Raw genomic sequence first — 25,155 nt, forward strand, 5'->3', positions numbered from 1 at the left:
AGCAGGCCCTGACGTACCAGGTCCCTTCTCTACAACAACTTCAGCTCTGAGCACCTCGTTCCTGCTATTTCTGAGCCCCCTTCACTCTGTCCAAGTCAACGGTCCATTCTCATCCCCCCAGGGGTCAGCACGGGTGGCACTTCCCATTGGTGGCAGCTTAGAACAGAACGGGGGTCTCACTCTGTGGCCAAGGTCAGGAAGGTATCTTTGTTCCTTCTGGACATGAGGAGGGGAGAAAAGCACAGCTCGTCTTCAAAACTGAATCAGGAAACCCTACTGACTGTAGCTAAAATTCTTCTAAAAAATGAAAACAATTGTTTAAAAGGGTGATTTGATGTCCACAATAGAATTAATTTTTAAGTCAAATATCAGCCCCTAAGTTCAGGGACTCACTTGGGAAACAAACCATCCCTTATAACACTGGGGACTAAATAGGTTTTGCAGATTATTAAATGGCTATCTTTCCATTGTGAATCCGCCTCCCGAGATTAAATATCTTCATTCATACAAGATAAAGGGAGATTTTTTAACAAAAAAAAAAAATTTATTTTCTGCACTAATATTTATACAGCTGTAAACTCAAAGAATCATCCAATACTTGTACAATCTGGGGAACAGTTAATAAGCACCTTCAATGGTTTCCACAGTTTAAGAATTTATCATTTACAAAATTTTAGAATGAGTCTAGTAAAATGAATAAGATAGTTATAAACATTATACAAAGTCATGACAAAACATTTGATATAGAGGGCTCAATATGGAATGATAAATATAAAATTAAACTAATTTATGGGGTTGGGCTATATAAAAGACCCATGTGTTCCCCAAACCTTGTGATTCTTGGGGATATATGTGCCTCTCAAAACAAACTCCAATTATTCAAGGAAAGGCTCTCTTGATTCAGGTCTCATGTACTGCAGAAAAGGGGGTGGGAGGGGCTGAGTGTCCTGAGGTTTGCAGATAAGAAGAGGGGTCTCTTCCTTAAGGAGAAAAACAGGTATATTCTTCCATGTCAAGTGTATAAGTGTTCTCTGGCAAGGAACATATCATTTTTTTCTTTGGCGTTATTTAAGAGTTTTTCTCATTGCTACTGTTAAATCCCCTCCTCCACCCTTTCTCTTGGGCTTTCCATTCCTGCTCTTGGTCAATCTCTTTGAGATACTTCTGAGTCTTCTCTACTCCCTTACCCCAATCTTTACTGACTCAAATTCCTTATTCTCAGCTTTCAATCCAAAATTTCTATCATTTTAGGACTCTGGGAAGCAGTTGACAAAAAAAACAAGCAAACAAACAAAAAAACCCACTAGCTATATATAGTCAGGAGAGGTTTTCTAAACAAACTGTAGAAACATACACATGAAATGTGGCAATGGTCCTTTTAATTACACCAATGAGCAATAAATGGTCTGGATCACTAGTATAAATATTCAGTTTGGCCCTCCTGGATTGTGATTTTGCCATGAGAATACAGCCAGCAAGGGCCATGGATAGAGGGAGAAGAAAAGGAGAAGAAAGCTTATGGCTGATTGTAGATTGGATCTCATGGGTGGAGGCCAGAGGTGAGGTACTATAGGGGGTGTCATCACTGGTACCAGCCCCAGCCTGTATCTCAGATGGGTCTCCATTAGGAGGCTGGACACAGGTGCCAGCAGTGGGGCTGTGCCGCCCCAGAGACCAGATGCTAGGATTCAAGTGCTCTGGTAATCTTTGGTATAATTTAAGGCACATCAATAGAATCCCCATCCTCAAACATCTGACTCTACACATTGAAATTCCTACGACTGGACACTCCTTTGATTTGAGCCTTTGACTACCAAAGACTACTGCTGAAATGCCAATAACTTATCTGGGAGAGGCTGCTCAGTATCATCCACCAAATAGCCATGTATCCTTCGGACAGGGTGGGTTTTGACCAAAAAGCAGGGCTTGCTCTCTATAATGTGGGCCTTGGGCAGGATGCAGGTGGTACAGAACTCAGGGGTTAAAAGCCAGGAGTATAAAGAGGGAAATCAGAGCACCAAGACGAAAGTGTGGGAGGGCTAACTCCCTCCTTTGCTCACAGCCTTGCCTAGACAATCCTGGCTGGTGTGTTCAGCAGCTGACGGGATGATGGGTATCTCAGAGTGAGGCTGAGCTCATAAGGCCACAGGGAAGGGGCGGCTCAGGCCTGGGGAGGTTCTGCTCACCACTGGGGTATCAAGGTTGGGGAAAGTTTCCAGCACCAGGATGGGGCATATAATCCTCACTCAGGGCTGTATAAGCTTGTCTGAGGGTTGGGGTCAGGGAGGTTTTCTGTCTTTGCGTAGGAGTAGAGGCTTTCCCATTCCAGAAGTGCAGGGCATATGTTTTGGGGAACAGTGAGGGCAATGCTGCTGGGGCTCAGGCTGGGTTGGCGCTGGACCTGGTGGCCACTTAGCCACCAGGTCAGACAGTTTTCAGTCTGGACCCTTTCAAGTAGGGTGTTGCTGTGAAATACTTTAGAGAGGGAACGAGGCACTCTTGTCTTCATTTCCGCTCGATACAGTCAACGCCCAGGGTATTGTCAGGGCAACGGCAGGTCCTGCTTCCTGGGGTGGCCAAGCAGAGGTGGGTGCAGCCACCATTGTTCACTGAGCAGTAGTTGTGACCTGGAAAAGGCAGAAGTCAGCTCAACAGCTAAGAGAGGGGCCTCCATACTAGACCCCTTTTTGGTCTCTGGGAGGCCAAGCTTGTGGGGGCTTCTGGGGAACAGGGAAGGCTGCACAGGGCACTCAGCTCAGCTTATCTATCGGCTGTTTCCTCATCATTAATGATTAGCCAGATGTGCAAAAACCTTGATTTCTGATCTGGGGGCTATGCAGATTTACCATTGAAGCTATTAAACAGATGTCAGGGAGGGTTTTCCAGCTCTGATCAGAACATGGAGTTGGAATTTTAAAGCACAATGTACTCTTTATCTAGCTTGGCTACTTGACTGGGGGACAGGAGGGAAGCCAGGAAGGAGGCTGGGTTAGGGGAGAGAATTTGGAGAGGCAGCCTAGCACAGACTCAAGCCAGGCTGCATAGCTCATCCCCAGTTCTGCCATCGTGAGCACCATAAGTGACCATGTGACTCTGGGCAAGTGGCTTCAGTTTCCTTATTTATAAGGTGAGCATAATAATAGTACCTACCTCATAGGGTTGCTACAAGGATTAAGTGAACTAGTGGATACAAAACACTTAGTATGCTAAGTGACTTAATATATGTGATGTACCTAGCTCACAGTAAGTATTACATCCATGTTTGCCTGGTAATTATTATTATTATGAATTATTGTTGTTGCTGTCAGGCCAAATGGATGGATTTTAAAGCAGCAGAGATCCTAACACTGATGTTCCTCCTTGGAACCTGAAGACTGCATATTTTAGACCCAGCCCAAGAGTCGATACTTTTCCTCACCCTTATCCTCTATCCACTTCATTCCTTAACATTTTCTATTGATTCATCTTGTCTCACCTACTCAATAATGAAGACCCTTGACGGAAGGGACTGTGTCTCACCTGCCATGTGGTAAGGGCTATGAGAGGCCACATAGGTAGCAGCCAGAGTGTGGGCTCTGAGCCCCAGAGTGCCCCCAGCCCCCTGACCAGTTACAGCACAGGTGAGTTACCTTCGGGACACTGAGACAGGGCGGTGGTGATGCCATACAGCCGGGTCTGTTTGTGGGGATGGAAGGAATCCGTCTCTCTGGAAATAGCAAGATCCACAGCGACCACGGAATTCCTACAGAGCACCAAAGGATGGGAGGTTAAAATACATCTAATGTCTTGAACTTTTCTCTAGGGGGCAGCCTCTTCTGTTGTTTGGGGGATAATTTGGAGGCCATAACAGATTCACTGGCCTTGCTTCCTAGCCATCCCTCCCTCTTCCTGGGATGAGACAAGCGTGCAGTTCTCTGGCTTCTTAAAAAAAAAAAAAAATGGACAAAGGTCAACTAGCTCTTCCCTCCGGCTCTAAATTCCAAGCTGGGAAATCGACTTTCTATACAGATGCTCTTGCCACATCTGCTTGCTTGGTTTAACCCCACCTTCCTGCAGGAAGAGCTGGTCAAGAAGCGGCTTTGGGAATACTGCAGTTTAAGAATTAAAATAAAATAGGGGCATGGAGCCCACCAGCCAAGTGACCGAGGTCAGCTCCTGGGGAGAGAACAGACAGGCTCAGGAAGTCCAAGTCTGCACTCGAAGCTGCCCATCAAGGAGCATCCAGATGATACATGGCATCCCCTGCTCCCCTAGAAGCCCTGCCTCCCATTCCTCGCCTTCCTCTCTGACAACCAGAGGACAAGGCAGAGGGGGCACCTCTGGAGGCGGGAAGGTCAAGCCAAGAGGCCACTTGGGAAGGGCGTGGCCTCCAGAGAGGGCGGCAGGGCAGGCCCCCCCGCCCCCGCGCGCCAGCTGCTGACGTACGTCTTCCAGTCTGTGTAATACAGATTCTTCCCGAAGCTTGTAACGGCGAAAGGATACTGGAGCCCTTCAAGAACCTTGCGTCTGCTGGGTTGATCGGGCTTCAGGCATTCGGCCTGATGGGTGCCTGTGTGGGGCAAACACAAGTCGTCCATTGTTCATACAAGAAATGGCCCCTTTGTGTCCAAAAAAGAGAGTAATGAGGGCAAGGGTGAGAGTGAGAATTACTGGCTCATATCCTAGAGAACACAAGACTTGTTCTTCTAAATTGGAAAGTTGTCTGTTCATCCTCCCTGGCCCCTCATTGGTCAACACCCCCTCCATCCAGTACCCATACCTGGTTCCAATGGGGAGACAGAAGCTGGAGCAGAGGAAGAGCACCCCGTTTCACCAATTCCCGGGGACTTAGGAACGATGCCATCTTCCAGCTCCTGCTCAAGTCCCTCCTCCTTGAAGCCTCTCCAAACCTCCCCTCCCTGCATTCAGAGCCCTTAGAATTGCCAAGCTGCACAGCCTCGCGTCAATACCCGCATCATGACCAACTTGAGGCTTGGGCTTTCACTTAACTGTGCACGCTTTACTCCCTGCATCCCCCGTGGCACCTGACAGTGTCTAGAACAAAGCAGGAACACAAGAGAGACTTGATGGATGACTGACATTCCTCCCCGACTGAGCATCCTGCCCACATCCCTTGCCTGAGAGACACCCCAAATCTGCCTGGGCAGAAGCACACATCAGGGCTGCATTACTTTATCTTCCTTGGCCTCAAGTCCTGCCTAAGCCCTTGGGGACAAGCGGGAGCTACAAGAATGTTAAGTTGTGACTTGCTTAATAGGTATCAGGATGAGGACAGGCTCTGGGGGTCAGCAAACATTTTCTTAAAGGGCCAGTTAGTAACTCATTTAGGTTTTGTGAGCCAAGAGGCAAAATCCAGGACATTATATAAGCATTTATATAACCTTTTATTTATTTATTTATTTATTTATTTTACAGTATCAATCTATTTTATTAATGTAAACAAATAGTTTACTGAAAATGCCAAGGTTTAGTTTGTCCTCAGTCTGAAAGGTGGAGCATTTATATCAAATTATTTGGTTTTTGGGAGAAGACTTAACTGTACTGAAAATGAGTATGACTAGGCTGAATGTGTGATTTGTACTGACATTTCTGAGATGTTTGGATTCTTGCATGTGAAATATAAAATAAGCCTCAGCAGGAGTGTGAAACTAACAAATTTGAGCCAACTAGTTTGTTTGCAAAAAAAGTCTATGGATTAAAAAAAATTTTAGATAGGTCTAATGCCAACTGAATTAAGTTGTCATTGTCTTAAATCTGAAACTCTGAAGCATCCTATAATAAGAAATTTTGCATTATCACTTGAGCTTGCCCAAATAGTCTTATGAAAATGCAAATTAAAATACACAGTGTTGGGCTTCCCTGGTGGCGCAGTGGTTGAGAGACCGCTTGCCGATGCAGGGGACACAGGCTCATGTCCCGGTCCGGGAAGATCCCACATTGCCGTGGAGCGGCTAGGCCTGTGAGCCATGGATGATGAGCCTGCGTGTCCGGAGCCTGTGCTCCGCAACGGGAGAGGCCACAACAGTGAGAGGCCCACGTACCGCAAAAAAATAAATAAAATAAATAAAATAAAATACACAGTGTTTTGGAGGCCTCGGTGAAATCGTATTAAGGCGTAGTACTCAGTTAGAAATGACTATGTAGATTATACACTCAGTAAAAATGGGTAGAGTCCAGAGCACACGATGGCAGTGGTAACTGCAGGCAGGCCCATCAAACTTTGCTTCCATCTTTTAAAGCATTGTACACAAGTACTATTGGATGTGGAGGAATGAGACACCTTCTTTATATCTCTGAAAGTTCTTTTCCCTTTATTTGGCCCTTCTCTTCCTATGTGAGGTGGGAACCTGCCATGGAGCGGCTTCCCTGTTTTCCAAGAGGCAAAGAGAATGCATGATCCTGGGCTGCTTCTTTAAGGCTCTTCACTGGGGCCTCTTAAAATGCTTGTGGGAAATGAGTAGGAGAAAGGGAGGGATCGATAGAGCATGGCTGATGGAAGATGCTGATAATTTTGTTGGTGGCAAATAGGAAGCTGAAGCTCCAGCTACATTTTTCTCTCTCCAAACTCCAGAACTCCACACTCCAGAGGCCCTCCTTTCCAAGTGCTGTACATAACCTTTTAAAATGTAACATTTAAAAATGTGAAAACCAGGGCTTCCCTGGTGGTGCCATGGTTAAGAATCTGGCTGCCAATGCAGGGGACATGGGTTCGAGCCCCGGTCCGGGAAGATCCCACATGCCACGGAGCGACTAAGCCTGTGTACCAAACCTACTCATCGTGCGCTCTACAGCCCGTGAGCCACAACTACTGAAGCCACAACTACCGAAGCCCGCGCGCCTAGAGCCTGTGCTCTGCAACAAGAGAAGCCACCAGAGTGAGAAGCCCACGCACCGCAGCGAAGAGTAGCCCCTACTCGCCACAACTAGAGAAAACCTGTGTGCAGCAACGAAGACCCAACACAGCCAAAATTAAAAACAAATAAATAAATTAATTTTTTTTTAAATGTGAAAACCTTTTATAGCTCCTGGGTTACACCAAGGAGGTTGGATTTGTCCCAAGGCTGTAGTTTGCTGACCCCTGACCTGGAAGATTAAGAGCTCTCCCTAGACTGTGTCAAGCCTACAGAAACAATAAATTTCAGAGCAAAGATATGCAGCTATTGTTTGTGCAGGAAAAAAGCAGTTATCTTATGCTCTCTTCCCCATAACAGATAATCTTGATAGTACAGGAGGTAACAATAATTGTTTGGTAAAAAACAAGGCACTGTTCCAACCCCAGGAACCAGGCCTGGGGCTTTCCCTCACCTGCATCCACCCAGCAGAGTTGAGATGAGTAGGCATCAAAGGTCAGCCCATTGGGCAAACCCAGGTCATCCTGCACAAGGATCCTCCGGTTTGTGCCATCCATGTAGGAAGTTTCAATTTTGGGGCTATCTCTGTTCCAGTCTGTCCAATAAAGATTCCTGGAAGAGGAAAAGGTGGAGAAAGAGGAAGAAAAATATGAAGATGCATGAGAAAAAGTTCACTTAGAAAATGCTTAAGACTCACAGACTTGGAGAATGAACTTATGGTTACCAGAGGGGAAGGGTTGCGGGGAGGGATAGTTAGGGAGTTTGGGATTGACATGTACACACTACTGGTGGCACAGTGGTTAAGAATCCGCCTGCCAATGCAGGGGACACGGGTTTGAGCCCTGGTCCGGGAAGATCCCACATGCCGCGGAGCAACTAAGCCCATGCACCACAACTACTGAGCCTGCACTCTAGAGCCCACGAGCCACAACTACTGAGCCTGCGTGCTGCAACTACTGAAGCCTGGGTGCCTAGAGCCCATGCTCTGCAACAAGAGAAGCCACCGCAATGAGAAACCCTTGCACCGCAACAAAGAATAGCCCCCACTTGACACAACTAGAGAAAGCCTGCGTGCAGCAATGAAAACGCAACATGGCCCAAAAAATTAATTAATTAATTAATTAAAAAACAATGGATAACCAACAAGACCTACTACATGGCACAGGGAACTCTGTTCAATATTATGTAACAACCTAAATGGGAAAAGAATTTGAAAAAGAATAGATACATGTATATGTATAACTGAATCACTTTGCTGTACACCTGAAACTGACACAACACTGTAAATCAACTCGACTCTAATATAAAATAAAAGTTAAAAAAATAACAAAATAGGGGCGTCCCTGGTGGCGCAGTGGTTGAGAGTCCGCCTGCCGATGCAGGGGACACGGGTTCGTGCCCCGGTCCGGGAAGATCCCACAAGCCGCAGAGCGGCTGGGCCCATGAGCCATGCCCACTGAGCCTGCGCGTCCGGAGCCTGTGCTTCGCAACAGGAGAGGCCACAACAGTGAGAGGCCCGCATACCGCAAAAACAAAACAAAACAAAATTTTAAAAAACCCAAACACTTTAAAAGAGGGGAATTCCTTGGGGGTCCAGGGGTTAGGACTCTGTGCTTTCACTGCTGAGGGCCTGGGTTCCATCCCTGGTCGGGGAACTAAGATCCTGCAAGCTGCAAGGTGCGGCCAAAAAAAATTTTAAAAAAATTTAAAAAATAAAGTTCATTAAGGAAAAAAAACACTTAAAAAGAACCCATGGTGAAGACATTAGCAAACACTGAGACACAGAATAGCTAAAAAGGATCTGCAGGCGTCAAGACATATTTTCCTTTGCAAAGACCCTTGGATTTGGCTCTTCACTTGAATCTTTCTGTTATTCACGATTTCACTCCCCTTAAACATGTTACATATTATATCTCAGTAAAACTGTTTAAAAAAACCCAGAACACCATAACTGACATAAACACATGGGGATAATTCCCATATGCTGTCACCACACGGGAAGGCACAGCAGACCCAGGGGGTGAAGCCCAGAAACAAGGCTGGCAGAGGCAGTGGTCAAGGCACCTGCTGTCAGGCAGGTGGCTGAGTGGCCACAGAACAAGAGGTGTGGTCTCAAAGCGAAGGAGTCAAAGCGTCAAGGAGACACGGGCCTGGTGTGTAAGATGTAGAGCTTGCAGTAAGGGAAAGGGAGAAAAAGCACTGATACGCTGACAAAACTCATAGGGAGGGACTCCAAGGTGTTCATGCTGGGTTGGCCCCCAAGAAGGAGCCCCAGGGGGACATTTATGCTACCTTGATACTCTTCTGGGGTCGATACAAGTCAGGTGCTGATTCACATTCAACCCAAGTGGAAAGATCCAGTTTCTGAGCTGTCAACTTACAAAGGCTCTTGGTAAAAGACTGGAAAGTGGAACACGGTATCAAGTCCATGATCACACGTAAACATACTGCCATTTCACCATGGATATCTGTAAGCCACCGACTGTAGACTCACTCATCCTAAACTCATTCATTTCAGGAGAGCAATGCTGGAGTCACAGCCTAACATCTGAGAAAATCCAAAAGGGCAGATGCAAATAGAAGAGACGCACACACAGATTTACGCAAAGATACCCTCTCACGGAATCCGTTACGATGCCTCTGGGATTCACCAAATCAGTCTCAAACAGCACCCGGCGCTGGGTCCCATCCAGCTTTGCAACTTCTATCCGATCCAGGTGAGAATCCGTCCAGAAGATGTTGCGGCCAAGATGGTCAAGAGCAATGCCTTCTGGGCTTCCAAGATCTAGAAGCAAATACCAAACACTCCTGATTTTTTTTTAAAGCAAGTAAGATGAGGTTTTTCTGATTATTCAGTGCTATTTCACCTGGCATCCAATCCTTGCACTTTGACAAAACAAATGGGAGTATTAAATGCTTGTTGTTTAAGATAAGTAACAGTGACAAATTGAAAAATGCTACTCATTCCCTCGATGGACATCCACCCTGTGCATTACATTGGGAGCCAGGCCCATAAAGATGCGGAAGCTGTGGCCCTGCCTTCAAGAAGCCCACAGCCAATCACAGTTCAGACTGAGTTCCAGGTTCTGTGGGAACATGAAGGAGGGACACTGGACTCAGCATGGGGAGACCAGGGGAGGATTCCTGGGGGCGATAACACCTCCTAAAGCTGGCTCCTGCAGAAACAACAGGACTTTGTCAGGCAAAGATCCTGGATAAAGGTTTTCCAGGTAGTGGGACCAGCACATAGGTCTAAAGGAAGAATAGACATGGCCTGAAATAAACCGTGTCTTTTTGCGTGGCTGGAGACCCCGAGGGTGGAGGGTGGCCAGAGATGAAGTTAGGATGCCCGTGTTAATGAGCTGAGAGCTTATCCCTTATGCAAAGTGGAGGAACAGGAAGATCTGAAGATGGGAACAGGACAGATTTACCTTATTCATCAATGGGGAAAAAAGGTCATTTCAGAGAAATAATATATGCAAGAAATCACAGCTGTTATTACTTTTATACAAGTATTAGGATTACAAAGAAGGGGTGTCAGGAATTGTGAATAGCACCCAGAAGTCCTTACTAGGCTATAAGCAACTGATTTCCAAGCCAGGGGTTGCCACAGCATAAGCTGACTGCAATGAGAACCTTCAGCACCCGCCTAACCTAATCAGGAGCTCAAGATTGCAATGGTTTCCTGACTAGAAATACAATCAAGTTAAAAGCTAAAACCCCACCAGGGTTTTACTGGTGTCATCTGGGATTCTTTCCCCTCTGCTGATTATAGAATCGAAGGTCATCTAGTACAGCTGGAAGTGGAAACAGGAAGGGGGAGAGCCGAGGATGGAGCTACCCTGCCCCAAGGGCCTGGTACGAGGAAACCATCCCAGCACTGTTTTTTTTTCTTCTTTCTTTCTTTATTTGGTTGCATCGGGTCTTATTTGTGGCATGCGGGCTCCTCAGCTGCGGCTTGCCGGCTCCTTAGTTGTGGCAGGTGCAGCACTGTGTTCTTTCATCAATAGAGAAGCAATCCTGACCTTCAGCCCCCTCCATATCGGCTTTTTCTAGACCCCTAATACAATCATGACTGAATGCCGGCAATGTCTAAGCCCCCTCAAAGGACCTCCACCAGAGGAAGTTTATTAAGAATTAAAAACAGCAGTTTCTAATTCTAAACAAGTTCTTTATTGTTCTAACCAAAAGTAAAGATTTATAAAGTATTAAAATATTTTCCATGTCCCTAGAGGCAAAGGGATGGTGAGACTGAACTCCAAAGGCCCCTTTCAACTTTCAGACAATATCAGAAGAAATCATTCTGGGGTATATTTGGAATGAGTACATCCTGTCTGAGAGGCATGAGCTATTCAGACACACACAGAACAGTGGGACCAGGGAAGGCTGTTCAATGAGCGTCTCTTTACAAGTTCCAGGAAGGAACTTCATGTCATGTTGTCTCTTTATAAACAGCCCTGCTCTTGACGTCAAACCCAAGAGCAACCATACCTCCTTCCCCAACCAGGAAAATACTTCTTTATGGGATAAGGAGCCAAAGGAAAGGCCTGGAAAACCTCATCCTTTGCTGTGAGTCAGGGCAAGATGGGAAGACGTCGGGGCAATATATTCCACACTGATTATGTTGAAAGGAAACAGATGACGATACTTATCAAAGATATTTGGCTAGGACTTTAACTCAAGGAAAGACAGAGAAACCCAGGATTCAGACGTTATGAAATTAGGAAGAAAAGAAAAAGAAAAGATACACACTGTGCCATTTTCACTCACTAGGAATGTACCAACACATACCATGATGAAGATGTAAGTGGAAGTTTCTTTCTCTCTTTTGGAAATTAAAAAAAAAATGTATCCCTAGGGATCTTTCTTCTACAAAGATCACATTCTGATTTAATTTTGTGTTTTCACAGTGGGCTTTTGTCTGGAATGTTTCTTACTGCGCTTAAAGCTTCCTTGGATGATTATCAGTTCCAAAAGCAACAGGAAATAGCAAACGATGACCTACTCCCCTCTTCCACTGGGTTTTGAAGTCAAATCACAGATAATAGCAACAACATTTTTAACAGTGATAAGATGCAAAAAGGCATTTTCAAACTTCTGTTCATTAAAGCAAGCCATGAAAACTAGCAGACATTATTTAAATAGCATAGTGGATTCCAGAAGAGGATTTGAGGTCTACGTTCAAAGTCAGACATATTTAACGCAACCTCAGTTTAATTCCTGCTACATCATCTCTCGTGAAGGAGCCAAGGAAGGAAAAACATGCCCCAGGGGCTACTCCGCAGGTACAGGGACCCTTCCAGAGTACCAATTTCTAGGGAAACGTTAAATTGGAAATTAGAAAATCTACACCTGGCCCCAAGTAAAAAGAAATACCAAAGAGGCTAATATATTTTAAGGATGTATCTTTGATTTGAGTGTTTCGCAGAGGAAACAAGATGATTTTACACAGCAAATATCATTGGCATGACAATGTCTTTTGATTGAAAATATCTGCAAGTCAGCTGATGAGTCACAGACGTAGTAATGTGTAATATTTGACCTTTTCAGTACAGGATAACTTTTACAGGCCCTTGGATTTTTGTCATAATGGACTTGAATCTTGATAAAACATATCCATCTAAAATAGCCTTGACTTTTTGAAGGTAGGCGTTAACATAATAGAGTCCTTGGCTTAAATCAGCATCCATAAGTTAAGGAATTGAGGTTAAATGTTGAGGGGTAAGCTGTGCCAAAGTGCCATGTGCTTTATCGTCAGTGATGCAACAAAAACAGAAATGTCTGTAAGAGTTCAGCCTGATTTTCTGTACTCTTCTGGCAATCTGAGCAAGGTCCAGTGGGGGTGAGGCAGAAGAGAGGAGACCCACCCCACCATGAGGTTACAGATTGAAGTGACAACCCTTCAACTGGAAAACTGTATTGGGAATAGACTCACTTCTCAGGGACAATGTTTGCCAATATGCTTATTATCCTCCCATCTTTACGATTCATCTGCTTATTGCCTGATGGACCACCCCCCCTGGGGCAGACTGTCTGAGAATCTGTTCTAGGCTCAGCAGCCAGAGGGTGAAATGTATATCCAAACTGGATGGTTGAGTTTGGCCTTTATTATTCCTTAAAACTGGCTACAGAAGCTTTCAGAGACAGGCATGGACACTTACCCTGTTTTAATTTTATTCTCCTTAGGCTAGCAACAAATCCCAGCTAAGATGTTCATGATTTAGTGATGAGTCCTCAGAGGACTCTTCAGAGAAGGCTGGAAAGGGCGACGTTTGAGGTTGAGAACCCAGCCCCTCTCAGATTACCATATCCTGTAAACAACCATACACCACACCCCTCCGCTCTCTCCCAAGAGCCACGTGGGCTGCTAGAAGCAAAACCGAAAAGGAAGACTGACGTTTGCTTGCCCACCTTGTCGAATGATGGTGCTTGGCTCTCCACCATGCAGACTGGCTCTCCCAATGGAAGGCTGACTGATGTCCGTCCAGTAAACCATCTTGTCCACACAGTCGAAGGCCAATCCGATGATGACTTTATCCTGGAAGTGCAGACCAGTGGTGAGAGTGGTCCACCTACTAGTGAATGATGATGGTGGAACTCTTTCTTGTGCTTAGAGGCATTTAGATACCTTCTGAAATGAATTGTCTTCAAGTCTTTGTCTTTTTTTTTTGGCTGTGCCACGCAGCATACAAGATCTTAGTTCCCCAACCAGGGATCGAACCCATGCCCCCTGCAGTGGAAGTGCGGAGTCCTAACCACTGGACCGCCAGGGAAGTCCCTCTTTTGTCCATTTTAAAAATTAAATTACTGAGTTGAAGGAGTTCTTTATATATTTCAGATAAAAATCTGTTGTCATACACATATATATATGTATGTATGTATATGTATATTTTTTCTCAGTAAATAGCACTTTTTCATTTTCTTAATGATGTTTTTGGAGAGCAAAAGTTTTAAATTTGTATTAAGTGCAATTTTATTTTTCTTTATGGCTAATGCTTTTTGTATATCGTCTAAGAAATCTTTGCCCAACTGAAAGTCATAAAAATTAAATAAAAGGGCTTCCTTGGTGGCGCAGTGGTTGAGAGTCCGCCTGCCGATGCAGGGGACACGGGTTCGTGCCCTGGTCCGGGAAGATCCCACATGACGCGTAGTGGCTAGGCCCGTGAGCCATGGCTACTGAGCCTGCACGTCCAGAGCCTGTGCTCCGCAACGGGAGAGGCCACAACAATGAGAGGCCTGCGTACCGCAAAAAAAAAAAAAAAAAAAATTAAATAAAAGACATAAATATTGGAAAGGAAGAGGTAAAATCACTCTATTTTAAGACTATGATTATTTATGTAGAAATTCCTGGGGAATCTATAGTAATATTTTAACTAAAAATTGAATCTAGCAAGGTTGCAGGATCCAAGGTCAATGTAAAATTGTATTTCTACATACCAGCAAAAAGTAGAATTTTAAAATAATAATGTTTATAATAGCAGCAAAATATTTAAGAATAAGCAATTTAAAATGTGCAAGATTCTATACTGAATACTATAAAACACTGTAGAGTAAAATTAAAGAAGACCCAAATAAATGAAGAGATGTTAGTTTAATGGATCATAAGATTTAATATTGCTAAGATATCCTAAATAGAGTTTAGGATATCCCTAAATAGAGTTAAAGATCCAGTGCTATCCATATCAAAATCCCAGCAGGCTTTTCTTTTTTCTTTCCTTTCCTTTCCTTTCCTTTTCTTTTTGGTAGAAACTTACAAGCTTACTCTAAAATGTATATGGAAATGCAAAGTGAGGCCCTGGGGACCATAGAAGTGTAAGACCAGGATGCTCTTTTACTGGGAGAATCAGGGTTATCAGCAGACACTTGTCCTCCCAAAGTCATGTCATAAAGGAACAGAGATCCTTACCATACACCATATACAAAAATTAGCTCAAAATGAAGCAAAAGTCTAAATGTAAGAGCTAAAACTACAAAACTCTTAGAAGAAAACATAGTTGAAAGCCTCATAACATTGGATTTGGCAATGATTTCTTGGATATGACATCAAAAGCAAAAACAGATAAATTGGATCTTATCAAAATTAAAAACTTTTGTTCAGTAAAAGACAAAATCAACAAAGTGAAAAGGCAACCAACCCATGGAAGGTGATAAAATATTTGCAAATCATGTAACTGATAAGGGGTTGATAGAATATATAAAGAACTCCTACAACTCAGTAACAATAAGAATAAAACAACCCAATTACAAATTGGGCAAAGGATATGAATAGACATTTTTCCAAAGATATATAAATTGTCCATAAGTATATGACAAGATGCTAACATCACTAATCATTAGAGAAATGCAAATCAAAACCACAATGAGATACCACTTCACACATATTAGGATGGCTACAATTAAAAAACAGAAAATAATAAGTGTTGCCAAGGTAGTAGGGAAATTGGAACCTTTGTGCTCTGGTGGTGGGAATGCAAAATGGTGCAGTGCTAAGGAAAACTGTATAGTGGTTCCTCAAAAAATTAAAAATAGAATTACCATGTAATTCCAGGTCTTCTCTATATACAAAAGTGAAAGCAAGGATTTGAACAGATGTTTGTAAATCCATGTACATAGCAACACTATTCACAATAGCCAAAAGGTGGAAGCAGCCCAAGTTCTCCACTGATGGATGAATGCATAAACAAAATGTGATACATATATATAATGGAACATAATTCAGCCTTAAAAAGGAAGGAAATTCTGACACATGCTACAACATGGATGAAATTTGAAGATATTATACTAAATAAAGTAAACCAGTTACGAAAGGGCAAATACTATATGATTCCACTTATAGGAGGTCCTTAGAACAGGCAAATTCATAGAGACAGAAAGTAGAAGGGGATGCAAAGGGCTGGCAGGGGAGGAGGGAGTTATTGAATGGATCCAGAGTTTCAGTTTGGGATGATGAAAAAGGTTCCAGAGATAGATGGTGATGATGGTTGTACTTAATGCTACAGTGGCATTAGCTACAGTTAAAATAGCTAAATGGTAAAGATAGATAGATACATACATACATACATACATACATAGGAGGATAGACAGAAGATACATAGATAGGAAGGACACAGTGAATATTTATAATGTTTCAGTACTCTCCCTCCACTGATCCCATCTCAATTTCCTGCATTTCATAGCCTCATTTGGCATTTAAGCCTCTCCCCTTGGTCTTGGGGGAAAACGACTTTCACACGGAATTCAACCCACTCCCACTACCCGGAGTGTGTGCTAGTGGATATGAGGAAGAATGATGATTACCCCTTGAGGGTTTTGTGCTTCAGTGAGGTAACAGGAAATCACAAAGATCGCTTACACATTTGTTCAGCAAATATTTTTCAAGTGCCAAGCACTGTTTGGGATCTGTGAATACCCCTGTGAAACAAACACCTCCATGAAATAGACAGACAATTTCTTTTTTTTTTTTTTTTGCGGTACACGGGCCTCTCACTGCTGTGGCCTCTCCCTCTTCGGAGCACAGGCTCCGGACACGCAGGCTCAGCGGCCATGGCTCACGGGCCCAGCCGCTCCGCGGCATGTGGGATCCTCCCGGACCGGGGCACGAACCCGTGTCCCCTGCATCGGCAGGCGGACGCGCAACCACTGCGCCACCAGGGAAGCCCAGACGGACAATATCTGATCTTGCTGTGCTTATATTCTTGGTGGGAAGAGATACATCAGACATAGAACATGTACCCTGATATACAATGTTTCGAGTAGTGCTGGGTGCCTGATGAAAGACAAAGCAGGGTAGGTGGAGGCTGCAGTCTGGACAGCGCAGCCAGGACAGTTTTCTCTAAGAGCTGATGTGCCAGCAGAAATTCAAGTGACATGCGGCAGTGAACCATGCAAGTGTCTGGAATGAGAGAACTCCAAGCAGGGGGACAGCAAGTGCAAAGACGCTGAGGTGGGAGTGTGCGTGGTGAGTTGAGGACCAGCTAGAAGGCCAGAAGGCTGCAGCCGGTGAGTGAGGGGGCAGTGGTAGGTAATGGGGTGGGAGAGGTAGCCGGAGGCCATGGAAAGAACTGGATTTTTTTCTGGGTGAAGGGAACCCATCAGAGGGTTTTGTGTTGGGGAAGAACATGAATCCAATCACGGCTGCTTTGCAAGAGGCTTTTGAAAAGCATTTTTACTGTGGATGGACCTAGAGATTACCATCTCTAGTAAGTAAGTCAGAAAGAGAAAGACAAATACCATATGACATCATTTATATGTGGAATTTAAAATATGACACAGGCTTCCCTGGTGGCGCAGTGGTTGAGAGTCCACCTGCCGATGCAGGGGGACACGGGTTCGTGCCCGGGTCCGGGAGGATCCCACGTGCCGCGGAGCGGCTGGGCCCGTGAGCCACGGCCGCTGAGCCTGCGCGTCCGGAGCCTGTGCTCCGCAACTGGAGAGGCCACAACAGTGAGAGGCCCCCGTACCGCCAAAAAAAAAAAAAAAAAAAAAAAAAAAGAAAGGTAAAATATGACACAAATGAGCTTATCTGTGAAACAGAAACAGACTCACAGACAGAGAACAGACTTGTGGTTGCCAAGGGGGAGGTGATGGGGGTGAAGGAATGAGAGTTTAGGATGAGCAGACGCAAACAATTACATGGATAAACAAAAAGGATAAACAAGGTGCTACTGTAGAGCACAGGGAACTATATTCAATATCCTATGATAAAACATAATGGAAAAAGAACATGAAAAAGAATGTATATATATATATGTATAACTGAATCACTTTGCTGTAGAGCAGAAATTAACACAACGTTGTAAATCAACTATACTTCAATAACATAAATTTTTTTAAAAAGAAGCATTTTTATTTTGCAGACTTTTTTTGATCATGTTTCCTCCCTGGTCAAAAAGAAGAGAGGGTATGGCGGTGTGTAGAGATCCATGCAGGAAGAGAAAATAGGGCAGGTGCGAAAGACAGGGGAGTAGGGAAAGGAAGATGAGAAGAAAGTAACATTTCTACCTGGAATCTTCAAGCAGCCTCTGCAACCAGCACTGAGGGGTAATGAAGATTCCTGCTGGACTTTCAATCTCTAAGAGCTGGTAGCCCACTCGCTGCTACTTCTTCACTCCTTAGAGGACCCTGACGGCCCCCACTGCCCTGGCAACCTTGAGTCCACAGCCAGAAGCCTCCACCAGATCTCAGGTTTGGTTTCCTGGCAGGAGGTCAGGATCCCAGACAGAAAAGTTCCTCAAAAGTGTCTGACCTCTAACTAACAGACAAAAATTCCCCGACTCACAAAATGCATCTCTGAAGCTTTGAAAAGCTCTGGTTACTTACTGCCTCTGGGCAGACAGGAGCATCTTGAGCTGAGCGGCTGCCGAAAGGTGAGTCACGTTGCTAACTTAGCAGGGATGGCAACATCAAACCTGGCAGATGCTCGCAGACAAGAGAGCAAACTCACGTGATGCGCCCACCTGAGGGGTCAGACGCCAAAGGGGTCTCTCTGGAAGGCCTCCTGTTTCTCCTCCCACCCTTGAGCCTCATGGGGGTGCTCAGGAATACAGTGGCCCCATTTAGAGGTGGACACCCAGGGTCATACAGAATGAAGAGGTCCTGGGTCCAGAGGTCCAGCCCTGGTCCCTGGGCTGACTGCACCCCGCTCGTTGTTCCAGGCCATTGAAGCAGAAATTGTCACCAAGTGCCATCGGCCAGTACTCACCGGGGCATGAAGCAGCGCCTTGGCTTCCGTCTTGGTCATGGTGCTTCCCTCCAGTGGGAGGTGCTCTATCTTCCCGGTCTGGGCGAAGAGTAGGTGGGTCCCAGGTGGCAGGGGTATCACGGCGGTAGGGACTGAGGGTCTATGGTGAACCAGGGGAGCCACTGTACTCAGACCTGGGTGGTGGGAGATGGCAATGAGTAAGGCCTGCATGCAGTAGGAATGCACAAACGTACGTGTGCGGGCGCGTGCACGGACTTACACACACGCACCCACACCCGGTCACGTCACCTTCATGGCACCACAAACTGCACCGTCACACGTGCACATTTAATATCCGAAAGCACAAGGGGCAGAAAGACCTCAGTCAATCAAAGGGCATTTGTGATGAAGATGATGCAGGGCCAGAGTTCACCATTAAAGGTCGATTGGAAGAAAACAACGGCTCAGTCTCCCCCCTTAATGGAACTAACCTGGCTATCGGTGCCCTGCTCTGCACACGGGCTGCAGCAGTGAACGAAAACAATGCAACAGCAGCAACCCTGAAACCCTGGCCACAGGGAGCTCGCCCCCCAGCAGGAAGCTGCTGATTATTTTCATGCTCGAGGAGACCATCTGAGTGGACTAGCCCCACTCACCCCATCCCACGGGGGTGGGAGGGTCTCAGACGCCACAAACGGGAACACAGGCCTTCTGGGCTTTCCAGAATGAAATGATGGGCAGGGCTAATCCTCCGTCAGACTCGGCCTTGCCTCCTACCTGATGACCTGGTGGCCCAGCACAGCTCCTGGCTCACCTGACGAGAGAATGTCCCAGGAGGGGACAGGCAGCCTGTGCTGCGGGTAAGGAACATGCAATGGCTGTCCGGAAACCTGGGCCCCAGACCTGGCCCTGCCACTCGCTGTGTGGACACGTCGCGGACCTTCCTGGGCTCATTTCCTGCTCTCTGAAGTGAGAGAGTGGGACCAGGTCATCACCGAGCTCATTTTCAGTTCTTGTCTCTTGTCCATCTTGCCTGTTATACCCAATCAATGATATAAACCAATCTGGTGGACCTTGTTAATATCTCTGGAATCTACCCCTCCAAACTCACTGCCAGCACCTCAGGTCAGACCCTCGCCGTTTCTCACCTGGATTAATTAGAAATACTGCAATGAATTAATTGCACCCGCCTCCCCACCACCAGGGCCTCACTCCTCCCTCTCAGCTCTTCTAAAACTGAAACCTGGTCACATCAGCGCCTGCTCGAAACCCTTCCTGGGCTCCCCTCTGCCCTCAGGACCAATCCAGACCCCTCAGCGGGGCATCTGATGTCCTTACCTCCATTCTGCTCCCCTCCCACATAACACAGACCCCTGGGGGTTTCTTTCCTGCCTCTCCGCCTGTTCCCGCAACCCCTACTCCCCAGCGCAGCTGACTCTGGCCCTGCTCAAAACCTTGGCTCTCAGAGTACTACTCTGCAAAGCCTTCCTGGGCTAGCCCACGACCCCCCAAGCCACTGTGCTTCCTGGACCACCTACTCTCTCTTAAGGTTCCCTTCCCTACCCTGCACCTGTCTACCTGTCCTCTGAGGTTCTGGGGCTGGCACTGGGGCTTCCCTCTGTGGGCTGCCAGCACTGACCACACCAATCTGACACTCAGATTGCTGGCTGCCTGGCCTAATGAAGTTTGTGAGCGATCACTTCTCACTTCTTTTTTTTTGGCCGCCCTTCGCAGCAGGTGGGATCTTAGTTCCCCGACCAGGGATGGAAGCCACGCCCCACTGCATTGGAAACGCGGAGTCTTAACCACTGGACCGCCAGGGAAGTCCCTGTGAGTGATCACTGCTTACTCAGCAGCCTCTTAGCAGCTTTGGGAAACTATCTGGTAGGGGATCAGTTTATGATTATTAGCTAAATGGAGAATGGAGAGGCAAGGATTGATTGTATTCGATTTTGGTAATTTGTGACAATTACCATTTTCTACGCCAGTGACAGAACTTTAGAGCTGAGAAGCATCCTAGAGATTATTTTGCTTGAATCTGATGTTGAGGCCGAGGACGCTGAGACTCAGGCAAGTATCTGTCCAGTGTCACACAGCCCGGCCCCCAGCTCGGCGCCTTCCCACCGTCATGGGCTGTCGCAGAACCATCTTGCAGAAACCTCTGCGGCTGTTTGCTCCTGGCGTTCTAAATGGACCGAGTACCTAAAGGTCCAGGAGCAACTGTGAAAGAGGCAAGGGTACCAGGAGGAGAACAGTTCCATGCCTGAGTAAGCCCCTCCATGCCTGGGGAGGGGCTCCGGTTGGTCTCTCCCATCCCTGCGCTGTGTGCCAGCGCAGAGCCGCTGGAACGCTGGGCCACCCACTGCAAGGTTTACCTCGGGGACCCCTGAGCACACACCCTCTGTGCTACCAATTGCAGCCTCAATGCAGCGGGTCCTGCCCATCATTTGCGCAGAACAGGTTTGCACAAAAAAAGAAGAGGAAAGGGTAAGAGGGAGGAGAGGGAAAGTGGGGAGAGAGATGGTGGGGGTGGACAAGTGATGGGGAGATGGAAAAGGGGGCTGCAGAGGGGAGAAAGGGAGGGAAGGATGGGCTTTGAGCCGGTGGAGCAGGTCAGGATTTAGGGCAGGCAGAAAGTGCCAACTGCACCTTTGGCGAGGGTCCCCGGCAAGGGTCCCCAGCGATGCTTGCTGGTGCTGAGACTTCCTGTCTCCAGCACTGTCCTCTGACTTACACGGGGGCCTCATCCCGGGCGTGGTTCTGGTGCCCTCCACCTCGCGGCCGTCGCGGTCCACACACCAGCAGTAGCCAGTGCTTCCGTGACACTGGGTGGGCGCGTAGTGTCCGTGCTCATCACACTCGGGAACAAACAGTCCCGGAGGCCGGGGGCGCTGGGGGTCCACCGCCCCGAGGATGTGTTCTCGTTCATGCTGGCATCGGGTTTTCTCCACTTCTATTAGAGAGGCGAACAAAAGGAGGGTCATCAGCTCAAGTCCCCATGTCCAACTCAGAACCTCAGCAGCTGCCTGTTCACTACTGAGTTTTGTTTCATTAATTAAAAAAAATTTTTAAGTTATTTTTATTGAAGTATAGTTGATTTACAATGGTATATTAGTTTCAGGTGTACAACATAGTGATTCAAAATTTGTATAGATTATGCTCCATTTAAAATTATTATAAAATATTGGCTATACTCCCTATGCTGTACAATATATCCTTATAGCTTATTTTTAAAAAATTTTTTAATTTAATTTTTATTTTATATTGGAGAATAATTGATTTCCAATGCTGTTAGTTTCAGGGGTACAGCTAAGTGATTCAATTATACATACACATATATCTATTCTTTTTCAGATTCTTTTCCCATATAGGTTATTATAGAGTATTGAGTAGAGTTCCCTGTGCCATATAGTAGGTTCTTGTTGATTGTCTATCTTATATATAGTAGTGTGTATATGTTAATCCCAAATGTTTTATTAATTTAAAAAAATTTTAACATCATTATTATTTAGTGAATTTAACGGTCAAGAAGAGTATGTCTACATTTTCTTTTCCTTCCTAGGTCATGTTTTTTTTTCAGTTTTGAAAAACTGAGGCAAACTGACATAACATAAAATCAACCTTTTTTTTTTTTTTCTTTCTGGCAGCACCCCGCGGCTTGTGGGATCTTAGTTCCCCGACCAGAGATCGACCCCAGGCCCTCGGCAGTGAAAGCACCGGGTCCTAACCACTGGACCGCCAGGGAAGTCCCCAAATCAACCACTTTACAGTGAACAATCCAGTGGCATTAGTACAGTCACAATGCTGAGTGACCGCCTCCTCCCTCTAGTACCAACGCATTTCCTCACCTCAAAAGGAAACCCCAGACCTATTAAATGGTTGTCTCCACTTCCTCCTCCTTCCCAGCCCCTGGCAACCACCAGTCTGCATCTGTCTCTATGGATTTACCTATTCTGGTTATTTCACATAAATGGAATCGTTCAATATGCAACCTTTTGTGTCCGGCTGCGTTCACTCAGCAGAATGTTTTCAAGGTTCATCCATGTTGTAGCCATGTAATAGTACTTCATTATTTTATTTTTTTTAAGATTTTTTATTTATTTTTTTTGGCTGCACCACGCGGCATGTGGGATCTTAGTTCCCCGACCAGAGATCGAAGCCGCGGCCCCTGCAGTGGAAGCTGAGTCTTAACCACTGGGACCGCCAGGGAAGTCCCAGTACTTTGTTCTTTTTTGTGGCTGAATAATATACTGTTGCACGGCTACACCACATTTTGTTTATCCATTCATCACTCGATGGACAGCACTGACATTCGTTTTAAGAAATTTTAAGTGTTTCTTAAATTTGTCGTCTTTTATCATCACCAGCTTCTTAATTACTCACACTGAGTCCGGGTCAAAGATTTGGGGGACCAAAGACCACAGGGCACATTTACCAACATTTGTATGTTTCCTTTTAATTACATGCTAGCGTTTGGCATGAAACATGGCCTTTTGACTGTGTTAACTCAGATCCCAAGGCTGGGAAACACTGCTCTATCTTTGGGAAATTGCTGATGAGAAGCTATGAACTGGAGTAAACTCCCATGTTTATAGAGTTGTAAGTGGCAGAGTTGCAGCTGCTTCCACGCTGGCTAGACTCCAGCCACCACAGCATCCAGCCAGGCCAGCGCTGCCATCAACTCTGCAGCATCCGCCACCCAAAGCGATGCCCAGACACTGCCGAGAGCCACACTTCAGCCAAACTGAACCACGTGTGCTGCCCCTCTCCTGCGGGCCTTTCCATGTGCCGTTCATTGTGTGACTCCCCGCACCCCCACCCCTCCTGCCCAGTGAATCCTTCAAGAATCAGCTCAGGCATGTGCTTCTCGGGCCCTCCAAGAGCTCCCAGGATGCTCTGGGCTCGCCCGCCCTGTGACTCTCGTCACACTGATGCTGAGACTCTAAGGCTGTTCCTGGTCTGTCTCCCTGAGCAGATTCTAGCCTCTGAAAAGGTAAGGAGGGACTGCATCCCCTTAGCCTTGACTTAGGAAGACCCTCCTGGGCTGGAGTGGGGATGGACATGGGAATAAACCCCAGGCCCTGCCCTCAAGGAGCTCCCAGTCTGGAGGGAAGGGAACAAGCAAACACAATAACAATCCAATGAGTCAGTGTCTTGACAGAGGAGCCCAGGACACAGCACATACACACAAGAGGTCCTCTCTGTAGGGCTTGGAGAGCAAAGGTGTGCTGGAGTGCATTTTTTTTAATCTTTACTGGAAGATTGTGGTTATATAATCAAGGGCAGGGCTCCACTGACTTTTCCTGCTAAGGAGCAGAGAATAATTATTTTTGGTTATGTGGGCCATATGGTCTCTGTCACAACTCAACTCTGTGGATGTGGCATGAAAGCATCCAAGTTTAATACATATTGTAAATGAATGAGTGTGCCAATAAAACTTTATTTACAAAGAGTGGGCCAGATTTGGCCTGTGGGTCTGTAGCTGTCAACCCCTGCTCGAGGGCATTGCTAGTTATGTTAGGGAGAAATTTTATATAAATACTCTAATTAATATATTAATGTGTATTAATATATTACTGTGTTCATAATATATATATTATAATAATAGAGAGTATATAATAATATATTACATATTTCACAGAATTTCGTTTCTGAAAAATGTTTTTGATCCGCTGTTCCACCACTTCTGGCGCTGTCAGCAATGCTGGTTGACCAGCGATGGCAGGAGTAACTAATCCCACGGTATTATTTGAGGCGTGAGTAGAATGTGATGAGACAATGTGAACGGCTAGAATTTTAAGTCTTGCACTCCAGCATTCATCTGTGACTGTATCTACACCAGATGACAGAAGGAAAACAAGTCTGTGGGCCACAGATAATTTCGGCGAGTGAGTTAAGCTAACGTGTGTGTGTCACCGTTGCCATAACACGTTCAGTGAGCAGAGGGTGTCCTAGGCACTGGGCATGTGGGTGCAGAGGGCCCGGGGCTGGGCTAGGAATCCAGAGACCCGGGTTCTAGCGTTCATCTGTGACTGTATTACACAAGAGATCCTCTCTGTAGGGCTTGGAGAGCAAAAGCGTGCTGGAGTGCTTTTTCTGATATTTACTGGAAGCTTGTGGTTATACAATCGAGGGCAGGGCTCCACTGACTTTTCCTGCTAAGGGGCAGAGAATAAATATTTTTGCTTATGTGGGCCATATGGTCTCTGTCACAACTCAACTCTGTGGATGTGGCATGAAAGCACCCAAGTTTAATACATATAGTAAATGAATGAGAGTGTGTTCATCCATGACGGTATCTACACCAGGCCTTCACAGTGCATTCGGTGATGCGCTGCCAATGAATGTTTAAAGTGCCTTTGTGCTACCAGTTCTCACGTCAGCCTGCTGGACATGGCTGGCCCCTCGATTAGAAACAGCGAGACTGCCAGCAAAGTGTGTGTTGAACCTGGGAGGGGAAACTGGGTCTGCTTTCTCTTTTGTCCCAGAGGCTAATAAAAAAAAACAAAAACGGGCTTCCCTGGTGGCGCAGTGGTTGAGAGTCCGCCTGCCGATGCAGGGGACGTGGGTTCGTGCCCTGGTCCGGGAAGATCCCACATGCCGCGGAGCGGCTGGGGCCGTGAG

General features: G+C 46.0%; 1 protein-coding gene across 1 annotated transcript in view; it reads right to left on the reverse strand.

Moving 5' to 3' along the window:
• Nucleotides 1-845: 845 nt before the first annotated feature.
• Nucleotides 846-25,155, reverse strand: part of NID1 (nidogen 1) — a 94,834-nt gene continuing 70,524 nt past the window's right edge. The window contains exons 12-19 of the mRNA XM_028481407.2: nt 21,266-21,484; nt 18,553-18,725; nt 13,263-13,389; nt 9,465-9,636; nt 7,306-7,463; nt 4,426-4,549; nt 3,630-3,742; nt 846-2,627 (exon numbers count right to left, since the gene is read on the reverse strand). Coding sequence (XP_028337208.1) covers nt 2,506-2,627; nt 3,630-3,742; nt 4,426-4,549; nt 7,306-7,463; nt 9,465-9,636; nt 13,263-13,389; nt 18,553-18,725; nt 21,266-21,484 — 1,208 coding nt within the window. The 3' untranslated portion in view covers nt 846-2,505. The remainder of the gene's footprint in view (nt 2,628-3,629; nt 3,743-4,425; nt 4,550-7,305; nt 7,464-9,464; nt 9,637-13,262; nt 13,390-18,552; nt 18,726-21,265; nt 21,485-25,155) is intronic.

This window comes from Physeter macrocephalus, chromosome 20, assembly GCF_002837175.3.
Source record: "Physeter macrocephalus isolate SW-GA chromosome 20, ASM283717v5, whole genome shotgun sequence".
In the NCBI taxonomy this organism is placed as follows: Eukaryota; Metazoa; Chordata; class Mammalia; order Artiodactyla; family Physeteridae; genus Physeter; species Physeter macrocephalus.